Source organism: Eumetopias jubatus, unplaced genomic scaffold, assembly GCF_037043125.1.
Source record: "Eumetopias jubatus isolate StellerSeaLion01/CBP00866 unplaced genomic scaffold, mEumJub1_p1.0 scaffold_6, whole genome shotgun sequence".
NCBI classification, from domain to species: Eukaryota; Metazoa; Chordata; class Mammalia; order Carnivora; family Otariidae; genus Eumetopias; species Eumetopias jubatus.
The window spans coordinates 10,003,501-10,029,875 of record NW_028274812.1 but is presented as its reverse complement, the minus strand read 5'-3'; the positions used below and the strand labels follow the sequence as shown (position 1 = coordinate 10,029,875).

Sequence of the window (26,375 nt, the reverse complement as noted above, 5' to 3'; positions counted from 1 at the left end):
TCCAAATGATGTCGTGCAGTCCAGCCATGTTGCTTTCATTAGAGGTATGGAAGCATCAGATATAGAAGCCACAGAGTGTCCAGGTATTAACGTAAGAAGTTTCCAAGTTTTCCACTCAATTATTTTGGTGACTATTAATATTTAAATGTTTTTATTTATCATTGATTATGACTCTGTCCTCTTTCTTATTATTTAATGTGTCCTGTTGGCCCTGCTCCCCCGCCTCAAATGATCCTCTGGTCGATAATTCACAGTGCTACCAAAGCCCCTTGTAAATACGCAGTCAGAGAGTGTTTGTTTCTCTCTGCTTTGAGAACTGTCACTGTTTGTTTGTTTGTTTGTTTGTTTGTTTGTTTTTTTAATCTCCAGCCTCATATAGAACCTGGAATAATCAGTACTCAGAACTCAGTATGTTTGTCTTGGAATAAATATGTAAAGAAGCTAAGCTTTCCTGAAGATTAGAAAGAGTTTAGTATGTGGCTAGAAAATTTGCAGCTAAATGAAACGAGTAAGTATAGAAAGGAGAGGATCAAAGATGAGAGTAAGGCCTAAAAGGTCGCTGGAGAGGCCTCGAAGGAGAGCGACCTCGAAGGGCCGCCCCGAGCCCGGTGGGAGGATGCGCGGAATCGGTGAGGGAAGGCTTCTTTCCTGGGGGTCGGGGAAGACGGAGAGGGCCGAGTCCTCATGCAGCCGGAGCTGAGGTGGGTAGTCGGGGAGGGACGGAGAGTGTGGCAGCCAGATGGCGGAGCCGGCTCTACACACTTCCAGTGTCATGGAGACGGGTGTCCCCGCCTGCCAGGTGTCCACCGCACGCTGCCCGTGCGCGTCCTCACGTCAGAGCCGTTCGGCAGGCTCTGCTCCACGCTGCTGAAGCAGGACTCCGAATCTGATTCCAGAGCTTGCTCTGTGAACGTAACGCAATGTGCCTCAGCTAGTCTGGAGCTAGACCGAGTTATTTTGGATAAGAAAGTCACTCTCCTTAAAACTTTACTTTGTGCTTTACTTTGCTGTATGTTTAGGTTTCTGTGAAATTTTTTGGGGAGATGGAAAGTTTTGTTTTTACAGAAGTTTTTTTGATTGTGGCCTATTTTCTTTTTTTTTCTGGAAAACTTCAAAAATTTCAAACTGTGTGTAGCTGAGTAGGGAGTGGGGGCTGCATTGCCCAGTGGCTAAGACAGCCTGGCTGTCACCTGGGGTGGCTCCTGCACGTCCCTCGTGGAGCCAGGGTGGCTGAGTGGAGGCCGCGGCCGGGAGGCCAGGTTGGTGGAGACTGATCGCAGCTTCCTTCCACCCCGAGGGCTCACCGTGTCCCCCGTTCAGAGACTCACTGTCCCTCCTTATTGTTTGACATCACAGCTTTCCTTTTACAAATAAATTTAAATGGATTTCCATGGAAACTTCAGTTCTGCCTTTCTCCTTGTTTTCAAATTTCAGTCTGTTTCTTGAGTTTTATGTTCTCCTCTGTCAGCTTGGTTAGCACAGTAGGTGCTTCATCGTGTCTAAATAAACAGACTAAGGAGCTACTTGAGGGTTGTAGAGATTTCTCGTATCTTTTAGGCTTTAATACATTGTTTATCCTGGATCAAGATAACTCAGTGCTATTTTAAAGCATCGTAGAGTCACAGTTCTCCCCCCATACGAAGGTTTGGTTTTTTTTAAAGTGCAGGCCCGAAGCCAAGGGGGTGTCATAGAAAAGCAAGAAAGCAACAGCCGCTCAGTCTGAAGAAAGTTGAGCTTTGATTCACTGACTGGGATATGTGCCGAGGAAACCGAAAAGCACAGAAGCCACTTTTATTTCTCCCTTCTCTCGTTTGCCTCCTGCCTGTGGTCCCCACAAGATCATTATTATATAAACTCGCCTCTCACTTACATCCTGGAGAAAAGAGAAAGGAATGCCAAGTAGATGATGTCATGATATTTCTGTGGACTTGATAATCACGCCATGAGAAACTTACAGCTAACATTTTTTGTTGATAGATTTTGTTTTTTGTGAAATAATATTGAATGAATCTGGTTTTATTCCTGGGTGCAAACTGGTATACTCACATACTTGGTGAAAACCTAAGGTTTGTTGAAAATGGGGAATCGGAAATCCCCCGCCCCCGCCCTTCTTTCTAGTTCCCTGGAATCTGGTAGGAAAATCCTAATGAGCACAAAAATAACAATCTGAAGTCAGAGTTTGGGAATAAACCAGCAATGTCAAAAATTTTTTCAGGAGGAATAAGAATCGTTAATTAATTAGTTAATTAATTTCAGTCGATGAGTACGTTATAAACGCTCCACTTTCTCCTAATGGAGAATTCAGTATAACCCAGGTTCATGTTGACTTACTGGGTCTTTTCTGCCCAGGAGGTGGGTCATCTTCTCTCCAAGGGGTGAGACTTTGTTTCTTCGTAGTTTAAGCTTCTGTAGCACTTAATCTCTACTCCTAGGAAGTGCAAAAATTGAAGTGTTTTAAAATACAGGAAATGTCTAGACCCAGCAAGCTGTTCAAGTGACATCTTTTAGGTAATGAGTTTTTGCTGTGTGGCTCTGTAGTGCTCTTCTCTTTAAAAGAAATTTGTGCTTATTTGTACTTGTAATTTCTAAAGGAAAGGCCAGGCTGCATTTTTTAAAATTTATTTGTAAACTTCTATACAGTAAAACGCACTCCTTTTGGTGTATAGTTTTAAGAATTTTGACAACTACCACTACAGTCTTACACCCACCACTATATTCACCCATCACTCCCCCAAATTCCCTTGAGCTGCCCCTTTATGTTCTGCCCCTCCCCCTAGTTCTAACCCATGACAGCACTGATGTGTTCTTTGTCTCTACAATTTTGCCTTTTCCAGAATATCATTATAAATGGAAGCATATAGACCTACCTCAAGAAGCAAGAAAAATCTCAAACAACCTAACCCTACACCTAAAGAGCTAGAAAAAGAACAAACAAAGCCCAAAACCAGTAGAAAAAAGGAAGTAATACAGAGCAGAAATAAATGAAATAGAAACTAAAAAAAGCAATAGAACAGATCGATGAAACCAGGAGCTGGTTCCAGAAAAAAAATGGAAGCGTACAGTGTGTAGATCTTCTGATTGTGGCTTCATTCACTTGGCATTATGCATTTGAGATTCATGCATCTTGTGTGTATCAGTTTGTTTATCGGTTCACTCATTGGAAGACATTTGGGTTTCCAGTTTGGGGCTTATAAATAAAGCTGCTAGAAACATTTACGTACAAGTGTTTGTATGAAAGTAAGTTATCATTTCTCTGGGGTGAATACCTAAAGGTAGAATGACAGGGTCATTTGGCAAGTATAAGTGTCATGTTTAAGAAATTGCCTAACTATTTTCCAGAGTGGCTATTCCATCTTGGAATCCCCACCAGCAGTGGATGAGAGTTTTGGGGGCTCCACATCCTTACTTGCACTTTTTGATAGTGTCAGTTTTTCTCTGTTCTAACAAATCTATTAGATATGTAGTAGTACCTCATCGTGGATTTAATTTGCCTTTCCCTTGTAACTGGTGGTATTGAACATCTTTTCATGTGCTCATTTCCCTTCCATATATTTTCTTTGGTGAAGTGTCTGTTCAAATCTTTTGCCCATTTCTCATTAGGTGGTTTTCTCATTATAGAATTTTGAGAAATCTTTATATTCTGGAAACAAGTCCTCTGTCAAATAATGTGATTTGCAAATAATTTGTCCCAGGCATGGCTTGTCTTTCTCTCAAAAGTGTCCTTTGCATAACAAAAGCTTTTAATTTTAATGAAGTTCAAAGTACCAGTTGTTTCTTTTATGGATTATGCTTCAGATAACCGTGACATAAACCTCTTTGCCCTAGCCCAAGTTCCCGGTAGTATTTTCTCCAGAAAGTTTTGTAGTTCTAGGTGCATTTTGAGTTAGTGTTTGTGTAAGATGTGAGGTATGATAAGGCAGAGGTTTATGTTATGCATCTGGGTATCCAGTAGTTCTATCGCTATCTGTTGAAAAGAGTATTCTTTCTCTGTTGAATTTCCCTTGCATTTTGTCAAAAATCAATTGAACATATTTTTGTGGTTTTATTTCTGGACTGTGTTCTGTTGATTTATGTGTCCATCCTTATGCCAATACCACACTGTCTTAATTAGTAAATCTTTAAATCGGGTAGTATAAATCCTCCAACTTGGTTCTTTTTCAAAATAGTTTTGGACTATTTTTCATTTGCCTTTCCATATAAATTTGAGTTAATTTGTGGATATCTATAAATAAATCATGCTGGGACTTTGGTATACATACAGTTTGTAATTGTTATATCTTCCTGATGTAGTGACTCTTTTATAATTACAAAATGTGTCCTCTTGTCTCTAGTGAAATTTCCTGTGTTAAAATCTGTTTTGTCGGATACTAATAATAGTCACTCCAGTTCTCTTCGGGTTACTGTGCACAAGGCATATCTTTTACTTTCAGGCTGTTAGTGTCTTTGAATCTGTATCTCTTGTTGACAGCATTGTTGGAGCTTGCTTTTTTATCAGGTCGGGAAACCTCTACATTTTGATTAGAGTTTTTGGACCATTCATATTTACTAATTATTGACCCAGTTAGATTTACATTTGCCATTTTGATATTGTCTATGTGTCTTGTTTGTTCCTCTATTCCTCCTTTACTGCCTTTCTTTCGTGTTAAATATTTTCTGATGTGCGTTTTAATTCCTCTCATTTTTCCACTAAATTTTAAAAATTATTTTCTTAGTTGTTGCCTCAGTGGATACAATATGCATCTTTCTATAATGTTACAGTGCACTTCATATTAATACTCAATTATAGTAAAATTCAGAGGAACTTTTCTCCAGTACAGCTCTGTTTCTCTCTCCCTTTTTATGCTCCTGTCATCATATATTTTATATCTATATCTGTTATAAATTGAATGATACAATGTGATAATTACTGCTTTCTACAATCTTATCTCTTTAAAAGAAGTTAAGAGAAGAAGTTAGAAAAAATGCATCTTTTATGTTAATCCACATATTTCTGGTGCTCTTCGTTTCTCTCTGTGAATTTGGGTAATTTCCTTTTTAGCCTGAGGCAGTATTTTTTTAGCCTGAAGGACTTACTCTAATATTTCTTTAATACAGGTCTGCTGTCAGTTAATTCTCTCATCTTTGTTTATCTGGGAATGTCTTTGTTTTGCCCTTATTTCTGAAGGATAGGTATACTGGTTGTAGAATCCATGGCTGACAGTTTTCCTTTCAGCATGACGAATTTGTCTTTCCATTGCTTCTGACCTCCATTGTGTCAGATGACAAATCCGTCTGTTCCGTTGAAAACACACACACACACCACACCACACCACACCACACCACACCACACCACACCACACCACACCCATTGTGAGGCATTTTTCACTTGCTGCTGCCAAGATTGTGTTTCTGTGTTTCAGCAGTTTGCTTCTGCTGTGTCTTGGTGTGGTTATCTTCATATTTATATTTATCCTAGCCAGGTTTGTTGAGCTTCTTAAAAGTACAGGTTAAAGTTTTCCATCAAATTTGGGAAACTTTCCCCTGTTACTACTTCAGATAAATTTTCTTCTTCTCTCTTCTCCTTTGGGGATTCCCAGTACCGGTATCTTGGTGTGCTGTATGTTTTCTGAGGCCCTGTTCATTGTGCTTTCATTTTTTTTCCCTCTCTGTTCTTCAGATTAGATAACTTCTATTAATCTGCAGATTCCCAAATTCTTTCTTCTGCCATCTTGAATCTGCATTTGAGCCCCTATAGTGAATTTTTAATTTAAGTTGTATTTTCAACTCCAAACTTTTAATTTTTTATAAGTTCTTTTTCTTGAGAATCTTTGTTTTTATTCCATGTCATATTTCTCTTTACATTTTTAAACATGACTTCCTTTAGTTCTTTGAATGTATTTCTAGAAGCTGCTTTGTGTGCAAAATTCAACATCCAGAGGCATTAAGGGACAGTTCCTGTTGACTACTTTTTTGTTGGTATGGGTCATACCTTGCTATATCTTTGCACTCTCTTAATTTTTTGTTGAAACTGAACAGTTTAAAGAACATATTTTAGCAATTCTCGATTCTGATTTTCCTCTCTGAAGGTTGTTGTTTCTACTTTATTTGTTTAGTAAGTAGCTTGCTTAGGCTCTGAAATCTCTCTCCCCTGAAGTTCAATTATTTTTGTGTGTTTTTTCTTTTAAGTTTGGCTTCCTGGGGTTCACCGTTGTGTCTGTGTAGATTTGTGGTAAGCCTGCCTCAAGCCACTAAGGCTTCTGTCCTCTGCTGATGGATCTTTGTGTGGATAGGAGACTGCGTTCAAAGCTCAGATAATTTTCAAGTTGACTGTCCTGGCTTTTACTTTTTTGTGGGCCTTTTTGTGTCTCCTTTACAAGAGTGTGCAGCCGCAGAGTTGGCCAGGGGTGTGTGGCTGGCTTGGATCCCATCTGGACTCCACTGTTTCTGCGCACAGCCTCAGCCTGGAATATGCTTGGCCCAACCATGCGACCTTGGCTAGTGGAGCCATTGGCCCTTTCTGTTCACCAGCCTCTGGATTGTCCCTGCCACCACCACCGAGCCCAGGCATGTCCCCCCGCTCCAGGTCAGGCCAGCCTCTTACCGCACCAGGGGACCTGCAGTGGCCGGTCTTCACAGCCTGTCCTATATGGGCAGACCTTCCGTGTCCACCGAGGAGAGGGTGGGGAGGCCGAGGGGCAGCAGGGGAGACAGGAGCAGCCCCATGTCAGACACTTCCATGCCACAGATTTCCACGCTTCTTACATGAAGTTCAGCCGTTTTGCAAATATAAACACTTCTCAGATGGCTGTTTGCCTTTGGTTGATTTCCAAAACACTTATTTTTGGTGGGTTCTGTCCAGCTTTATAATTGTGTTGGGGGGATGGGAATAGCTGATGGCCTCACTCGACTGTAGCGGGAACTTTTCATCTCCAGAAGCCTCTTAACTAATAGTGGTTTTGTTTGGGAGGCTTATAAAAATGTCCAGTGTTCACTTGATAACTGGTATATCAGGCTTGTTAAGCTGATTTTCTGCTCTTAAAATAGAAATATCACGCATTAAGCTATCTTTTAGAATGGTCATAAGCTCTGAGATGGTAGCTTTTACTACTGCATTAATGGAAAATGGCTTTTTCTATTTTGGGCTTAAGTAATTTAAAAAACCAAACGAAATCAAGAGCTCAGTCATTCTGAGTTACTTTTCATAAATACTAAATTTAAGTTTGTGTATCTGAGATTATATTGCATTAGGACACATTTTTATAAATACAGAAATTTTATGCCCTTTGTAAGAATTACTTATTAAATTCCATTTTCTTGCCCCCTTTCTTGACCCTATAAGGCTTCATATGGTCACACAGAACGGGCATAGTCTCAGTTTATCAGACAAAGTTTTTCATACCAAGATGAGATTTGCTTTTGAATTTGTTGAGTACTTAGGGATCCTTGAAGAAAATCACACTTTGTGGCTGTGCTTTTTCTTGTCACGGTTAAAAAGCTTGTTAATTTGTTAAATCAGAATCTCATTCTTATAAACTAAAATGTCTGTTGTATCTTTCCTGCGCCTCTCTGAGCATTAGCTGTGTTCCAGCTAGTTTTTAGGATAGTGAAAAATTACCATGGTCTTTACCTTTTACTAAATAGCGTCCTACCAAGTATCCAGTAGATACAAACGGCTTTTCCTTTGTGGTGATGGTAATTCGCTTTACACTGCACTCTACATCACTCTTGCTGTGCCCCTTGCAGGTCGCTTCGAAGAAGAATTTATCAAAATGCGCATGGAGAGGCTCCAGGCGTGGATGACCAGGATGTGTCGTCACCCAGTAATCTCAGAAAGTGAGCTTTTCCAGCAATTTCTAAATTTCCGAGATGAAAAGGTAGGACCTATTACTATGACAGTCTTAGGTCATATTGAGAATTGTCACGTTCACATCAGTTTTATGTCCGAAAGTTAAAATTATGTCGGTTAGCTATTTCTCATTTCCTCCAAAGACAATGAGGGGACAGAAACCTAGGTCCTCACTGTAGGAAATTAGTCATGCTATGTGGAAGAATGCTTGCCAGAATGGTTTTCCATGAATTGGGAATGGATTGGCCCAGAGTGGGCAGGAAGTGAATGATGTGATAGGGTGAGGAATTTTTTTCCCTAGATGCTTTTAAAAATACCCAAACGATGCAGGATATTATCCATATGAAGTGAGGGAAATAGAGTGAATGATTTCTTAAGATCCTTTTTTTTTTTTTTAAAGATTTTATTTATTTGGCAGAGAGAGACAAAGCAAGAGAAGGAACACAAGCAGGGGAAGTGGGAGAGGGAGAAGCAGGCTTCCCGCTGAGCAGGGAGCCCGATGTGGGGCTCGATCCCAGGGCCCTGGGATCATGACCTGAGCCAAAGGCAGACACTTAATAACTGAGCCACCCAGGTGGTGATTAACATAACGTTAAAAAAAAAAAAAAAGATCCTATTTTGACCTTGCAGTTTGGTAACGTCATGAAGAGAAAAGTAGATTCAGAAGTGGACCATCCTTCTCAAAACCGAGTCATTTCTTTCCAGAGCTATAGTTGCACGTACAGAGTAAAGAATGCTGCTCTTTGTCCACGTGGATAGTCGTTCTGCCAGTGGCCGCGTGTTCTTTGTTGAGAATCAAGAAAACACTGGCTCTTTGACATCTCATTATTGTCTGCTTTGGAAATAGTTTTCTCTCTCTCTCAATAAGCTTTTGCTCTATAGTGTATCTTTTTATCCTGTAGAGATGTTTTCTCCATATTTCTCTCATAACAAGTATTACATATCTTAGAAAACAATGCAAAGAATAAAAGCATTAAGTTAGCTCAGATGCCAACAGCAGATACAAAATAAGTTACAATCCTAGAAAAAAAGTCATGAGATTATTTTCATGTAATATTCAAATACTAGTAATCAAATACTAGAATATTATATACTTTGTTGGAACTTTCAGAGATTGACTTGCTAAACTGCTTTGTAGTACTCTTCCCTTGTTAATGTGAACACATTTATAGTAAGTATAAATAATCTGGCTCTGTGTATGCTTACAGACATAGGCATACACTTAATGTAGTATAAAATATTTGGGCCTTATTCTCAGTTGCTGCTTATTTCTAGAATTGGCAGGCTCATTTGAGTGGGTTGCGTGTAACCAGGCCAGGAGCTAGGAAACAGGGAGGTGCTTCAGCGTTTTTTGTCTAGATCTTAGCTCTAGCCTTGCACGGTGCCCTGGAAAACGGATTTCTCTGGTGAGATGTAATGTTCAGCCATAGTATGCCCTGTAACCATATAGTGGTGAAACTAGGTTCTTTGAGTGAGTTACTTTGTTACTTTGTAGACACAAAAGCTACATGGAATCCCCTCCCAGGTTTGTTGCCTTTAACGAAAGTCCTGATTTTCCAAAGATTTGATTTAGAAAGCACTTCTAAAGGTTGTGTCTTATATAGAATATTAGTATTAAAAATAATAATACATCTAGACACTGGGGTGTGGGTGGATTTGATACAATAGGAAGAAGAAAGAACTTGGAGTCAGGGCTCTGCTTCTAGCTCATACTGTGATCTTGGCCATGGCATTAAATCTCTGGGTCACAGTTTCCTCACCTGCTAAATGACTCTGTAAGACTAGATAATCACTAAAAACTGTGATTCTTTGGCCAGAAGTAGCTTGTGTAGATGGATGGACATAGTAATTTTTCTGTTACTAGAAATAAGTGGTTAGTACGATAGCTGGATATATGACATTACGTATTTACATACCCCCAATAAATGAAAACAAAATGAAAGTCTAAAAAAAACTATCACAATAGCATAAAAATATATCTAGGAATAGTATAAGAAAATGTACAGAAAAACTCTACATAAAAAACTATGAAACATTTTTGAGAGAAATAAAACCTGGCTAAGTGTTCCAGTACTGTTTCATGGATTGACGAGCAGAAGAGATGCTATACAGGTGGAAAATCAAAGTACTAAGAATAGCCAAAGTACTCTTAAAAAAGAATGATGTGGGAGGAGGGCTTTATTGGATATTAAGACTCATTACAAAGCTAAAATAATTTTAAAAGCATGGTATTGGCATAAGGATAGACCATGGAGCAGAATAGAGTTGGACGCTTGACTCATGGCAAAGATAGTGCCAAGTACATTGGGGAGAGGACAGTCTTCCCAGTCGGTGGTGCCGGATCAACTGGATGGCGTCATTGAGGAAAAAGGGGATTTGGTCACCACCTCGCGACAGTCTACTGTTGATTTTGTTAGGGGTGACACCGGAATGGTGGCCCTATCTATTAAAGGTGTTTATAGGTGAAATGATATTATGTCTGGGACTTCGAATAAAATCAGCAAGAAGAAAATAAAAGGTAAAATGGAAGAGAATAGAAAAACCAGGACTGGCAAAATGTTGATACATGGTTGCAGCTGAGTCTGGGCGCGGGTTAGATTTTTCTCTGTACTTTTATATGTGTTTGAACGTTTCCGTTGTATAAAGTTTGTTGTTTTTTTTTTAAATCAGTTCCAGGTGGCTTGAAGGTCTAATGTGAAAGGCAGCATAATAAAGCTTCGAGAAGGTTACATAGGGGAATATCTTCATACCCCAAAAGTAGGGAAGGATTTCTGAAATATGACACAAAAATGACTAGTCACACAGGAAGAGGGTGATAAATTAGATTACATTAAAATTAAGAACTGCTGTGTATCAAAGAAGCCTTTTTTAAAGGTGAAAAGCAAGCTAAAGATGTGAACATACATAACCAACAAAGGGCTGCATTTTGGAATATATGAAAACCCATACAAATCCATAAGAAAGATAACCCAGTAGAAAAAGAGATTTGGTAAGGTGCCTCACAAAACAAAGTGTCTCAGTCATCAACAGATACGTAGCAAACTACTTAACCTCATTACCTCGTTAGTCATCAAGCAAATGCAAATTAAAACTACAGTGAATACCACTACGCACCTGCTGGCATGGCTAACATTAGAAAGACTAACCAAACCAAGCTCTTGGTGGGCTGAGGAGCTTTCACGCACTGCTGGTGGGTGTGGAAATGGGTAAGACCAGTTTGGAAAACCGTCTGGCATTACCTACTACAGCTGAACGTTTTCCACCCAAGTGCACACCTGGCAAAAGCATGCACGCCTGCAGCAGGCGTGTACATAGCAGCTGTACTCGTCACCTGGCGGGGCCTGGGGGGGTCCCCGTAGCAGGATGAATGAATAAACTGGGGGGTATGCATACAGTGGAACATTGTGCCACAGTGGAATCCACGGACGGCAGCCTGATGGCACTGTGGCCATAGCTCCCGAGCACAGCCTGAGCACAAGAAGCCAGACACAAGAGAATACACGGAGAGTGGCCTTTGTTCAGAAAAACTAGCAGACCCAGATGAGGGGCGTGTGCTTAGACGGTGAGACTTGAATGTGAGGAGCTGGGCAACATTAAAGAGCGGATCCTGGTCACCTCGGTGCAGGAGGGGAGGGGAGGTGATTGGAAAGGGGCAGGAGGGGGCTTCTGGAGTGCTAGCTTTTTTCTCTCGGCCTTGGGGTAGTTCACACACGTATCGCGTTGTGAGAATTGGTTGCTGCACACTGTTGTTGGGGCATTTTTCTATGTATGTATGGATCTGTATAGGTAGATTTTGAAAAATACGTTCTCTTTTTAATAGCTCATATTATTGGCTCCTATCTTGCATTTTAGAAAGGCTTTCATCTTTTTAAGAAAACATTTAACCTAAAACTTTGAGGCACCTGGTCAGGATTCCTAGGGGTGCTGTGTTCACTGTGTTACATCGCCACGCGCGGGAAAAGGAAAGTGATGGAATTTCCTCCCCAGCGAAGGGACTTGGGCTCCCAGGGACCACTCTGCACATCGGCACTGTTCGTGTACCGAGATTACATTGGGACGTGCAGACACCCTACGGTGCAGAGGGCAATGGTGTGGGAGCTGCTGCCATAAATAGAGCTAGTCAGTCAGTGAGCCAATTGCATTAGGGAGTTTGAAAGACCAGTTTGACTCCGCTCTCCACTGTGACATAATCATGTTCTTATTTGCAGGAGTGGAAAAGTGGGAAGAGGAAGGCTGAGAAAGATGAGCTGGTGGGAGTTATGATATTTTCCACCATGGAACCAGAGGCGCCTGACTTGGACTTACTAGAAATGTGAGAGCTATTGTCACACTTGCCTTCTTCCCAGCCCGTGTCCCCCCTCCCGGGCGTGCAGGCCGCAGCTGGAGTGCAGGGTGCAATCGTGAACGCATGGTGGCCACAGTCAGGTGACCAGGAAAACTTCGCTTGCACACTCCAGGTGCAGAGTGGTCTTTCTAGCCATAGCATCAAAGTCGGCTTCCTTTTTACCTTGAAGTCCGTGGTTTCTTAGCTGACACAGAAAACTCTAGTCATATCTAATAAAGCACGATAAAACAAAGTAGCCCAGAGCCAGCGCACACCCGCATAATAGTCGACAAAGCAGAAGTCTCTGAACATTGCCTTGAAGGAAGCAGATCTCTAACCCGCGTTTTTGTGCTATTTTTCAATTTGTTGTTTTTAATTATGTAATTTTTTTAAATGTAGGCTTGGTTGAAAATCAAGTAGTTCCTTTTCTATGTAAAGGCTAACAAGAAATCTTGGGGTTTTTGTTTTTTTTTTTTTTAAGAAGTTTTTTCTTAGAAAATTATCACTTACGTGTTACCAAACGTAAGAAGAGAAGAAAAAAGAAAAACACAATCTTGCAACTACCCAGAGAGAAAAATCAATGTTAATGTGTTGGCCTAGGTCTGTAGTCTTCTGAAACATCCTCTGCACATACGTATCTAAGGGAAAAATTGTTTAAAAAGAAAAGACCTCACACTGTGCATTCTGTCTTCTAATCTGTTTTTGTTTTTGTTTATTTAACATGATACTGGGATGAGTTTTTCAGGTTGGTACTTTTTACATCCTCAAAGAACTGAGAGGTTCAGTATCACGTACCTGGTTGTGTGTCCAGGTTACATCCGGTTCGCTAATGTACTTGCTGGAATGCATGATGACCCACTCAGTACCTCCACTGATAGAATTCCACTCAATCATATGTTCAGGAAATCATGATTTTGTATACTTTAGAATAATTTTAGTTAAAAGTCACAGGGAATTGAGAGGGGAAGGGAAGGAGTTAAAATTTAAATGGCAGATTTTTAAGTCATTCTTTAAAAATCTGTTGGTTTTTTTTTTAAAGATTTTATTTATTTGAGAGAGAGAGAGAGAGAGAGTGAACATGAGCGACAGGCAGAGGGAGAAGGAGAAGCAGGATCCCCGCTGAGCAGGGAGCCTGACACGGGGCTTGATCCCAGGACCCCAGAATCATGACCTGAGCTGAAGGCAGCTGCTTTACCGACTGAGCCACCCAGGCGCCCCTCCTCTAAAAATCCGAATCAAGCCTGGTTAAAGAGCAGTTGTTACAATGCAAGAAAACAAGTGCCCGCGGTTACATTTGGCGGGAGTCTCCCCCGACCGTGTTGATTTTTCTCCTCCTACACGTCACACTGACCATTTGGTAGCAGAGTCAAGGACATGCCTTCTTGTGTTTTGCCCCACAGAGAACAGAAGTGCGATGCCGTTGGTAAGTTCACCAAAGCCATGGACGACGGCGTGAAGGAGCTGCTGACCGTAGGACAGGAGCACTGGAAACGGTGCACGGGACGTAAGTGCCGTCCTCACGCCAGCGCTGGGCCCTGGTCGTCGTGGCGCAGGGTCGGTGCTGTGGCCTTCAGCGCGCTGAGGAGCCGTGCCCTTGGACACAGGTGCCTTTAGTGAACCGGAGTAATGTCATACCCACAGCCCGGTGGCGAACCTCATACTCAGACAGCAGAGAATTGACTCCAGCAAAGCCAGTTCAAGAACTTGCATAAAACACCGTGTTCCCTTAAATGTTTCTAGTTATTTGGGGTTTGTAACCTATGGACAGTTAATCTTTTCTGTATGTTTAGAGAGTATTTGTTATTTTTAATCTCATGATTGTACTTTTTAGGCTTTATCCGTTTGGTAAGTAAGATGTTGTATCCAGAATCTTCCTCAACTTAACGATGGGGTTGCATCCTGATAAGCCCGTCCTAAGTGGAAAATAGCCTAAGTCGAAAATGCATTCAATACACCTAACCTCCCAAGCATCACAGCTTAGCCTGGCCAGCCTGCCCTTGGGCAAAATTGTTTCACACAAAGCCTGTTTTATAGTAAAGTGTTGAACATCTCGTGCCGTACTGGAAGTGAAGAACAGAATGGCTGTCCAGGTGCAGAGTGGTCGTCAGTGTGCTGGTCGCTGACCCCCGTGGTCACCGGCTGGTGGGGCTGCCTCTGCCTAGCATCACGGATGGGGTCCTCCCGCAGATCACAAGCTCGGGACAAGAACCAAATTCAGAATTCCAAGTACAGTTCCTAGTGAATGCATATTGCTCTGGCACCATCATGAAGTCAAATTGTTAAGTCAGGGACCATCTATATTTGCTACAGCCCTAATTTTTTTTTTTTAAAGATTTTATTTATTTGACAGAGATCACAAGCAGGGAGAGAGGCAGGCAGAGGGAGATGCAGGCTCCCCACTGAGCAGGGAGCCCGATGCAGGGCTCAATCCTGGAACCCCGGGATCATGACCTGAGCCGAAGGCAGACGCTCAACCAACGGAGCCACCCAGGCGCCCACTACAGCCCTAACTTTTAGGAAAGTTCAGGATAGTTGGCTGTGGAAAGCATGAGCTGGGTCAGACTAGGGGCAGCGTGAGCCCAGGGGCCCCCGCCAGCCATGGCTTCCACCTGCCCTTTCCATGTCCTCGAGGACTTCTTACCCCCACCCTCCCTTCCCTTTGTGTCTAGACTGTCATTCTGCTGACCTATGTTGTCCTGTATTCCCTGGCCCCTCACATCACATAGTCCAGGCTGGAAACTGTCACTGTCAGCCGTGGGGGTCACACCAGCCAGCTGCCCTCCCACCTCGGAGGACAGGTCACCACTGCGTCCCATTCACATAGTCTTTGAGGGCCAGAGATGCTCAGGACTTCCCTCTTCTGTCCACCCATCCCGTCCTTATCACCAGCTCAGCCGCCTGAGTCCCAGAGAGAAAACTGAGCTCTAGTTACTCAGAAAGTGGAGCTGCGAGTCCCTGACTCAGTAACCTAACCTCGTGTGAAGGCTAGTAGGCTAGCCATAAGGCTGGTATCTAAGAATTTTCTGGCCTTCGACTTGTACACCCTACAAGAATACTGGTTGTACTCGGTTTTGTTTTGTTTTTCTCTTAAAAATGGTTTCTACTTTGAATAATAAAGCTAATACATACGGTTTAAACCGTGATATTCAGCATAGGAAGGAATTTAGTTACCTGTTTTGTAAAGATTTATTAACGAATGATATTTTTCTTCTAAAGAAGGGAAAAAGAATAAAATTTGAAGTCAAAAAATAATTTTAACGAGTAAGAAACTGAATGTGGGGGCGCCTGGGTGGCTCGGTCAGTTGGGCATCTGTCTTCGGCTCAGGTCATGATCCCAAGGTCCTGGGATCGAGCCTCGCATCGGGCTCCCTGCTCGGCGGGGAGTCGGCTTCTCCCTCTCCCTCTACTGCTCCCCCTGCTGGTGTTTTCTCTCTCTCAAGTAAATAAAATCTTTAAGGAAAAAAAAAAGAAAAAAACTGAATGTGGAGTGACTTGTGGCTGAATTAAGATAGCAGATCACAGAGGCGCCTGCGTGGCTTGGTCATTAAGCATCTGCCTTCGGCTCAGGTGATGATCCCAGGGTCCTGGGATTGAGCCCCACATCGGGCTCCCTGCTCCGCGGGAAGCCTGCTTCTCCCTCTCCCACTCCCCCTGCTTGTGTTCCCTCTCTCACTGTGTCTCTCTCTGTCAAATAAATAAACAGGGCGCCTGGGTGGCTCAGTTGGTTAAGCGACTGCCTTCGGCTCGGGTCGTGATCCTGGAGTCCCGGGATCGAGTCCCACATCGGGCTCCCTGCTCAGCGGGGAGTCTGCTTCTCCCTCTGACCCTCTTCCCTCTCGTGCTCTCTGTCTCTCATTCTCTCTCTCTCTGAAATAAATAAATAAAATCTTTAAAAATTAAATAAAATCTTGAAAAAAAAAAAAAGATAGCAGAGCACAGTTAATAGCAATATTAAGATCCATTAAATCCAGACCTGAAATCTAAGCCTTATCAGGAGTTGGCAGACTGTGGCCTGGAGGCCAAATCTGGCCTGCTGTCTGTTTTTATAAAGTGGAACATGGCCAGGCCCATTTCTGTACATATTATCTGTGGCTACTTTGCTGTTACAGTGGCAGAGTCAAGTACTTTCAACTTTCAAGAAACCTGTGGCCCCACAAAGCCTGAAATATTTACTCTCTGGCCCTTTGCGGAAAAAATAGGTCCTGCTTCTCACTGAATGACCCTCTACCATTCACCTAATACCCGACATCAACAAAACCACTCGCAGCGGCGGGCCATCCGTTCGCGCTCGAGAACAGTTGCTCCATTCTCATGGCACAGAAATACGATGCCATATCCTAAATACAGCACTAATTAGGCCTGAAATGGTAAAGTATACAAATGTAGCATTAGAAAACAAAATGCACCACCAGCCTTTGGTCACAGGGAGTCAACTCATGAACAAAAAGGGGAGTGACGCTTCTCTTAAATAGTGATTTCATTGTAAAATAATTAATTTTAACTGTAAGCTCTTATGAGGCCATAATAATAGTAAAGCATTGAAATCTGTATGTTCTTTGAAAGCTAGAAGGGCCCACAGAGATCGTTTCGTTAATCATGTCATACAGTTGAGAAAGCTCAGATCCCTCCTCCCTGGTCCTGTGAGTCCTTCTGCCATATTTTTCTCCACACCTTGTTGCCTTCAGTTTTGCAAATAATCATTGATGCATACCTAACAGTGGGGAAAGCAAGGTGTTTGGAATCACAAGTACCACATCCACCATTTATTAGCCATGTGACCCTGGGCAAGTCAGTTTACTTAGCTGAGCCTTATTTTCCTAACCCGTGGAATGGAGATGGTGTGTCTGCACCCAGTAGAGGGGTTGTCCTGGTGATCACATAGGACTCGGTGCAAGTACTCGGTCAACTAGAAACCCTCTTCCAGATGAGCTCCCAGGCGCTTCAACTTAATGCCGCGAGTGAGGATGTGGGGCCAGGGTGGTAGTTCGGAATGAGGGCATCCGCCACAAACTGAACAATCAGTTAATAAAAAATTTCTTTGAAAAAAATCATTAATTTTAAAAAGCCAGTGATTTTATTAAAGAATATAGACTCTTTTGAGTCACTTCTGATTTCTTTTATGATGAAAGTAATCACTTTCGGGAAATAGTCAAATCCCATTCCCGTTTGCTCAGAGGACTAGTTAACAATGTCTTCCTCTTTCTCTTTCAGCGTTACCCAAGGAGTATCAGAAGATAGGAAAGGCCTTGCAGAGTTTAGCAACAGTGTTTAGTTCCAGTGGTTATCAAGGTACGGCTGTATTTATTTATCCTTCGGGCCCTTAGCGTCTTGTGCGGACCAGCCACCCCCTCAGGCTCTTGCAAGCACCCAGAAACTCTGCATCTAGGGACCCTTGTCACCGACACTTCAGCCGGCTAGGCTGCCCCACTCCACACTTCTATACCCTCACCTCGATTACTTTTGCGAAAAGTGGAGGGTGGTTATACTCTGTTTTCTTGCTAGCTTCTTAGCCTGTCTTTGCGCTCAGATACAGCTCTTGTGTTGCTCTGGAACAGGCAGCTATGATAAGTCACCCTCTGCCCTTGCTTTCATCTCTCTGCCAACCCCAGAAGTCAGGTCTTCCTGTTACAAAGGCCGGAATTTGTCAAGGCCATTTGGAGGGAACATTTTGACTAAGTAACAAATTCACGTTGCCTTAGTCTCTGCATGACCTGGAATTATTTTCAGCTGTGTATAGTCTGTCTTACCTACTAGACTGTGTGTCTTACCTGGGGTATCTCGAATTCATTGTACTTTTACATTGACAGCACTTGTGAGAACAAGCTAGCTGTATTCCTTTCTATTTTGGTTAACTTTTGCTGACTTTGCTCTGTGGAGCAGGTAGCAAGTAAAAGTATTTGTCAGGTGAGTGGCACTTACTAAATTTGCCCGTGTCCAATCACTTAAAGAAATGGCAGAATTGGTACTTTGGCCATGGTGTTTATTCTGGTACTCAGGGAAGATAGTCTGTGGAGGTCAGTGTCTGAGCATTTTTAGGAACAAGAAATGAATCTCTCACCAGAATGGAATATTTGGGGCTCCCACATATTAATATTTCTTTTTGTGCTGGCTGAATTGCGTCTTATAATCCCAACTTTAGAATGGATGGGAGCCCCGAGGATTAGTTCATCTGGCCCCCTCATGTTCGAGATGAGGAACGTAAGGCCTGGAATGATCAGTGTCCTGACCAGGGTGCCACAGGGGGTCGACAGAGGAGCCAAGTGTAGGGCCACCCCATTGCTTAGGTTCCGGCAGGACTCCAAGAGCACTCTCATCTTTGTGCTTCTCTAGTATCTTGACGGGTGGAGAGCTTGTGTCCTGAAGATGCTGGACCCCGATCAGTGCCCCATGTCAGAGCTCACCTGAATCTCGCCTTCCTTAAGCCTCCCCCCGAGAGCTCTCTGTCCTCCGGCCCTGCCCCCACTTCCCGCCATCACCCCTTAGCACACAAAACCCCTGTGGGAGGACTGGCTCTGCATTTGGGGCTCCCCCAGGTTCCGGTCCCTCACACCAGCCCCCATGCATCTGGTGAGAGCAGAGCGGAGCCTCCCGTCCCAGCCAAGTCCCTCTGCTGTGGAAGGCGCCCTTTTCCTCCACTCCCCCCCAGCCTCCACAGCTTGCCTAGGGTCTGAGGCTCAGCCCTTTCTGAATTGAGTTCATTTGGGTTTCTTCATTCCCACAGTGCTTCCGTGACTTTACGGAGAAATATGGTGGTTTAGTTTATTTGATATTATTACGTTGAGAGCAAGGGTCTTGGCAGTTGTCCCTATCCTAACTGGAAATGGAACCACTCCAAGATGAGATTGTAAGCCTAACAATGATCCTTCCAGTAGCATGGACCCAGACTTGACTTCCATTCCTTGAAGTCAGAAAACCTAAAAACCATTCAGAGCTGAGATCACAGAATTTGTAAACAGCAATTCCCTTGTTCTCCTGGTCGATGCCAGGAGAGACAAATCACTCACCCTTCACTAAATGTAATATTAATAGAGGGCGCAGATAATTGAACCAAAAGTCTTGAAAAGGGGGGAGGAGAAGACAGTTGGTAATCTGGGAAATGGGTCCTAAAGAGTCCTTTGTAGCTTTATACTGTGCATAAATCTTTCCATATATTTCTCGTTCTGTAACTATCAGTAGAATCTGCGTACCTTCCAAATGATCAGCTTCTCTCTGGAGTTTTCTATCTGCGTAACTTCAGCCCGGAGCAACCTGGCAAAAAGGCAGGATAGAGAGGGCTGTTGGGGGGGGCTGGGGGGGAGGCCCCGGCAGGATGAGGACATCCTGGAGGGGGGGTGGAGTAGGAGGGGGCCCTGAAGACGCTGTGCCTTCTCCGCAGCGCCCACCCGCGCGATCCCTCCCAGCCATGCCTCACTTGGCACGGCTTCCTTACTCTTTTCCCTGCTCAGAGCTATCAGTCTGTGCATTATCAAGTATTCATATTGCAGACGGCACTCTGTCAAGTATTGAAAGTACTCAGTGTAATGTGCTTGGCAGGGAATATCATTCAACTTCCTAGAGATCTTGTTTTCAAAGAACTTCTTAAGTGCCCACAGACTAGCTTTTCACGTTTCAAGGCAAATGAAGGTCAGCGGAGTTGAGTACTGTGCCTTATCACGTCTTCCTTTGCTCAGATGTGCTGGTGACGGGGCAGTGCTGCACTCTTTGATCTTGCAGTAATTCAGAGGATTCCGGTTCCTAAGAATATCTCGGATTATGTTAAATATAACCTTCCATGCTCCCTCTCTGAGTACAGAAAGTGATACTGGAACAACACAGAGACTATTCGCATGGCCTTTGTGCAAATCCATGAAGCACTTCTTATGGATTATCATGGAAAAATAATTGATAAAAATATTTAGGTGGTTATCTGCAGCGGAGAAGAGGAACGGGTGTAGAAGCTAGACCTCTTGTTTTGTCTAGTTTTTTTTTACTTTGAAACCATGGGAGTGTTTTACATTTATATTTAGTCTACATTTATTATTAGAAAACAAATTTAAAATGTAAAAAAAAAAAATCCCTAAAAAGCAAAAGCAAAATAAATCACTTGATACATCAGGATGAAGGCATAACCACGTAGAGAAGAATTATTTCACATCACCGTAAAACATTGTATTTTGATTCTACATCCCTAGTAGCAGGTGCCTTAAAGTCAAAAAGACCTCAAAAATCTTTTGTTTTCAGTAATCATACAGTTAGCAATAAAATGTTGGTATTGTTATTCTAAAACTTCTAAAACTATTTTACATATTGTAGGGTAAAGCAAATACATAATTATATTACCGTTTTTAGGAAGTAAGTTTTTTAAATGAAAGGGCTAAACAAAAATCAAAAGTTTCAAAATACATCATGAAAATTCCTGAAGTCCTAAGTTTGAGTTGGAAATATCCATATGAGCTCATTATGGTTTTCCTCTTAAAAAAAAAAAAAAATATTTTTCCTTGCTCTGTTCATTGAAAAGGCCTAGTCACGAGATCCGGTCACGAGAAGCACCTCTGGCGCCCCCCACAGGGGGATTTCTCAGCACTGTTCCTCCCAGATGAACCAGAGCTCCTAGCAGAATCCAGATGCTGATTTGAAAAGCCTTCCACTGGCCAGTAAAGAGAAAGAGCATTAGTGAAAATAATACTTTCTCTGCAATGAAGCTTATCAAGTGTGTGTAAATCCAGGCTTGCAATGATACTTTTTTAAAAAGTTAATCTGTTACCTTTGGAGAATGGTTAGAGGATCAACTCATTCTGAAAATGGTAAAGAAAAAGAAGCATTTAATGTGCTTTTTCTCTTCCAATACCTCAAGGTAACCAGGTAGTCGATATAGTCAATACAGGAGAGTTCCTTTTTATAGAAGTGCTTCAAATCAAGAAGTGAGAAGAGTAGAATAGGAGCGCTCTGCAAACCGTTCCTAATGAAAGATTAGATGGTACAGGGAACAGAGTGTGTTAGTACCACAGACGCAGTCAGCAAAACCCAGACTGCAGGTACCAAGGCAAATACCTGGTTTCTTCAACGGCCCAAAAAGAGATTTGCAAGAAAAAAGGGAGGGAGGAGAAAGAACCTAATGATTGAAGAAACACTTAAGCTTTCTGCCGTGTGGGCTTTCTCTGAGTCCTGAAAGCAGCCAGCTCGATTCCAGATACCAGGGAGCTGCCCACTGACCAGATAATTCTTTCAGGAGCAATTCTCGTTTCTCCAGTGTGCTGTTGGTATTGTCCTTGCTTTTTAAAGAGTGCTTATCTCTGATGTAGAATTTATGGGTGCATTGTAATGTGGCCAGCGAAAGGGGGAGGTAGGGGATGGACGGTGCAGTTGCAGAAAGACTGGCCATGAGCTATTCGTTGGGAAGCCAGTTGATGGGTAGATGGGGGCTCATTACACTATCCTGTAGTTTTGAAAAGCGTAGTGTTTGCGATAATAAAATTTTTGAGTAAAATAAACGAGAAAATACGAGCCCTGATGTAGCTGTACTGATTTCCAGGCGAAACCGATCTCAATGCTGCAATAACGGAAGCAGGAAAGACTTACGAAGAAATTGCCGGTCTCGTGGCAGAACAGGTACCCCCATGGCCACCGGTCCTGGTGCAGATTGTACGCTGTTGGACCCACATGTTTCTTTAACCGATTTGAAAACAATTAACTTTGCAAATAGATCTCCTCTTCTCTTCTGTCTTTGTTCATTGTGTATGGTAATAATGTTTCTTCGGGTAAGCTAACGTGATGGGTACATTTATCACCGAGAAATCTAAATGAGTACCTTCCAGTGTCGGTGGCTCAGATCCATCCTCCATCATCAGGGGGTTGGAATGTTAGGGCAAGAGCACCGTTCACGCCACCGTTTGGACTCTTGGCCTGCCTGAGGCCTGCTGTACTCGGCTGGTAAATGGAGGGCTCTCAGCATTCAGTAGCCACTACGGAGAAGGCACCGGCGCGGGCCCTGGTAAGGGGCAGGTCTCTGTTCCAGCCACGTGGCTTTTATTGGGGCCTTCAGTGGTCCAATTCCAGTTCTTTTTACAGACAACAGATAATGAATTCCCTTAAGGGGAATAGGCATCAATGTTGTTTCAAATCCCCACATTAAAGAAAAGTTTCTTAGATGACTTCTTGAAATACGCACACACACCTTCACTTTGGTCACTGACTACCACTACTTATAGAAAAAGATTAATTTTTAGAACTGTGCATAACATAGCTATTAAAAATTGTAATTCAGAAAAACTGAAAAATTTTAAGTTGCCACTTAGGAGGACTACCAGATTCTTTTTTTTTTTTTTTTTTTACGTTGGGTGAGGACTACCAGATTTTTAATAATAATTTATATTCTCTGCTAAAACTTAGATATTAAATGATTACATCTTATTTGCTTGTATATAAATAGTACTAACTAGTTTTTTCCCCTACAGTTTCAGATTTTGAGCCACCTCAAAATAACTAATTTTACCAACGAGCCTAAAAATGATCTAATGTTTTATCATTTTCTCTCCAATCTATGATTGAGAATGTAATAGTCTTGGGGGTTGTTTTCTTGCAGGAAAACAAGGCTGAATGTTTAGCCCTTGATACGCAGTAACTCGTACCTGAGGCTTGGCTCATACAGTCCTCCAGTACGATCCTTTTCTGGATTTCTCTGCCAGTAATAACCAACCTGTGTCTCATTGTAGCCAAAGAAAGATCTCCATTTCCTCATGGAATGTAATCATGAATATAAAGGTTTCCTTGGCTGCTTCCCTGATATTATCGGCGCCCACAAGGTAACTTGATCACAAAAGTGCAGAGAAGATGACATGGGTGAGCCAGGGCCGCGACGCACGGCCACCGCGCGGGCCCTGTCACTCAGTACGGCCCTGAGTCGGGGAGCTTTCTGAAACCGGCCGGAGCTGCTTGGGCTGTTTAAATAGTGAGCTCCCATAACACGTTTAGACTATGGGTAGTTTCTAGTTTCTTCGAGTCTATAAAAAGATTACTTGGAGGGAACAAAAATGTGAAAAAAATACTCCTTTATGCCTATACTTGGGTCAGGTATCAAACAACAGAATCATGCTGTTTGAAATTCAAGACAAGATTAGGAATACTGCTTGCCCTTACTAGTGGAACCCCTGTAAGCTGCTTGGGCAAGTCCTCAAAGACCCTTCCCCGTCGAGATGAAGTAAGATATTCTGTCCGCCTGGGCCTGATGAAGGGTTTCCTAAGGAAAATTTAAATGGTCAACATCGATTTTATATTTTTGTACTAACAAGGAAACTATAGAATTCCCACCATAAAGGTATTTTTAAACTGAATTTTGAAATGTTTTGGGGTGTTCTCACATTTCAATTCTGGTTCCTTTTTTCTCTGTTTCAAACTCTATATATTATTTCAGAATGGGGCATTTTATCAACTGTCATATTCTGGGATACTGTGATGCACTTGGATTTATTAGGAGAATCTCTACAGAGGCTGGGTCTGCGACCCTAACAAGCCCTGGCCTGTGGCCGTTTTAGCATTCAGCTTAATAATCCAGGTGTCAGGAAGGGAAGCCTTGTGCAACTTCAGATAATTTAATGTCAAACTCAGAACATCGATGGACACTTAAGGCGTTTCCACATCATGGCTGTTGTGGGTAATGCCGCAGTGACCCTGGGAGTGCAGCGGTCTCTCTGAGGTAGTGATTGCTGGGGGAGTAGGTCTTAAAAATTCTCATCACAAAGGAAGAAAGCAAACCAACTTGTAACTGTGTGAGGTGATGGATGTTAGCGACAGTTACAGTGGTCATCGTTCTGCAGTATACACAGACCTCAGATGATTATGTTGTACACCTTAAACTCATGCAGTGCTGTATGTCAATTATATCTCCACAAAACTGGGGGAAAGTAACATAAATATAACAAAAATTAAAATCTCAGTTAAAAAAGCCAACTCAGAAGAGTTAGCTTGCCGTAGGGATCTATGCCAGCAGTAGAGTTTTGGGCATGGAGCCTGATTTCTGCACGAGTGTAAAGTTTTTCTTTCCAGACTGCTCTCATGAGCACTGTGAGGATCCTGGAGTGGGAAACGTTTGGCAGCTGTATCCCTACTTCGGTCTGAGTATCGCAGCGTTCCTCCCGGAAACCAAAGTAAAGCTGCCAGGCAGCGCGCTCCAGCACCCGCGGCCAGCATGCCCCCGAACAGAGACAGAGAGCCGGGCGCAGGCAGGAGGCTGTCCCTCATCAGCCTTCTAAAGCCCCGATGCCTGTGTCCGTCCCCTGCGCTCCTCTCGTCCTGGCACGGGCTCAGATATTACGGAGAGTGCCGTTTGTTTGCTCTTCGTCCTGTTGTAGCATAAAAGTGTCCATTTTAGCTTAGTTCTGTTTTTCAAGAATAGCAACCCTTTTGCTTCCAAGTGACTTGCAGGAAGTTATATTTAGGCGCTTTCCTACATTCTTTCTTTGTGGGAACATTTTTTTGTTCAGTAGCCGGTCAGTTGTAGGAGATGTTGGCATTGTTACACGTTAAATGAATTCCTCTGAGCGTTGTTTTATTAACACTGTTGCATTTGTATTTCACAGGGAGCAATAGAGAAAGTGAAAGAAAGTGATAAACTGGTCGCAACTAGTAAAATCACCCCCCAGGACAAACAGAACATGGTGAAGCGAGTTGGCACCATGTCTTACGCGTTGCAAGGTAGGACCAAGCGAGGTTCGTGCGCCGCTAGCGAGGATGGTCCCTCTCCCCAGCGGAGGTCCTGTTTTCCTGGCTGGAGAGAAAACCAACTGTGAGCCACAGCTAAGCAAATAAGAGCTGATTTCAGGTCCCCTCCCAAGCCTGTTGTTTGCAGAATCCCAGTGTTAATGGAAATGAACCGGTTTCCCTGATCGAGCCACGAATGACAGCCTGATTAAACCCATGCATCTTTATTATTTCTCAGAGGCAGTGAAGAGCCTTCTATAACCCTTAATATTGGCTCCGATCATGATGCTGTGTTAGATCCCAAAGTTCAGCTTCCAGCAGTTTGTAACCTCTATCCCCCGGGACCGTAGAATATAAAGGGAGCTTGGACATGGCTTTTTGGGCAAATTTTAGTGTTAGTAAAAAGAAGATAGTAAATAGTTTTTATATATTTGAGTGCTTTCCAGCACACAGGAGCAATGAACGGATTTTTCCTGTTTCAGTGGACAGACGGAACAGGCATGGGCAAAGGAGAAAGGGGAAGGATGTTCTAGTTTGAACAGGACCACACAAAATAATGGGACGGGATTTCTCATTGGCCTTCGGGAATAAGATCAACTTACAGGCTGTTGGGGAATGAGTGTTGGTGATGGTGGGGGGTCTTGAGAGCTGGGCAGAAGAGCCTAGACTTGCTGTGGGCATTAAAAAGCCACTAAAAGGTTTGATGGTGGGGGGCAGGGGGGTACACCCCTCAGGGAGAGGGTGGGAGAGGTTGGGGGGCAGACATCACAAGGCCCACGCAGAAGACCACTGCCTCTGTGGTCTGAGAGTTCCGGGCCTGAAGAAGATGTGGTGCTCGGAGAAGAGAAGGAAGCATGTTTGCACACTTTTCCAAGGAACGGCCCTCAGGACTGGGGAATGCGTGGGACAAAGGGGAAAAGGTTTCCAGAACTAAGACAACTAGGGGCAGAAATGGGAAAACCTGAGTGAAGATCGGGCTTCTGAAGGGTTTGACATGGGGGATTTGGCTTTGAACTTGTGTTTGAAGTTCTCCAAACAGATAAATGAAAAGCTTTATACAACTTGAGGTAATAGAAAACTCAGAACAGTGCCCTTTTCGTAGGAATGTATGCCAGCAGCTGGCTTTCCAGGTGCTCAGAATGAGGGAAGAGGCAGGTGGCGATGTGATGGGGCCCCTCTTGAGTTGGTGGTAGGGGGCTTAGGGGCGAGTCCCGAGAGACAAATTCAGTCAGGGAGTCCTCTGTGAACAGATATATTCAGCAGAGTTGAACAGGTGTCCAGATCCTCTCACCTGGTAAGAGGTTGGGTTCTGGGAACCCTGATGCTCAGCAGCGAAGCTCCATACAGAAGAGGGTCCCCCTGCATTGCACCCACCCGTACAGCCTTTCAAGGGCACCCCGAGAAACCCAACCCGGGGGAGCAAGCCAGGGCCCACCGGGTGCCTCGCTGGGTCCTGCATCACAGATGATGTCCGCAGAGAGTGACCACCACATCGGCCTCCTGCTCTGTTCTGTTCTGCGAGAACAAAGTCCACACGTGGGTGATTGTATT

The 26,375-nt window shown here is 43.2% G+C and overlaps 1 protein-coding gene across 2 annotated transcripts in view; it reads left to right on the top strand.

Moving 5' to 3' along the window:
• The window catches only part of SNX9 (sorting nexin 9), a 107,361-nt gene that overhangs the window by 77,241 nt on the left and 3,745 nt on the right, over positions 1-26,375 (top strand). For both annotated transcript variants that reach the window (XM_028103333.2, XM_028103332.2), the window contains exons 10-16: positions 7,723-7,853; positions 12,034-12,137; positions 13,550-13,653; positions 17,361-17,438; positions 21,661-21,737; positions 22,841-22,930; positions 24,704-24,818. In XM_028103333.2, the coding sequence (XP_027959134.1) occupies positions 7,723-7,853; positions 12,034-12,137; positions 13,550-13,653; positions 17,361-17,438; positions 21,661-21,737; positions 22,841-22,930; positions 24,704-24,818 (699 nt within the window). The remainder of the gene's footprint in view (positions 1-7,722; positions 7,854-12,033; positions 12,138-13,549; positions 13,654-17,360; positions 17,439-21,660; positions 21,738-22,840; positions 22,931-24,703; positions 24,819-26,375) is intronic.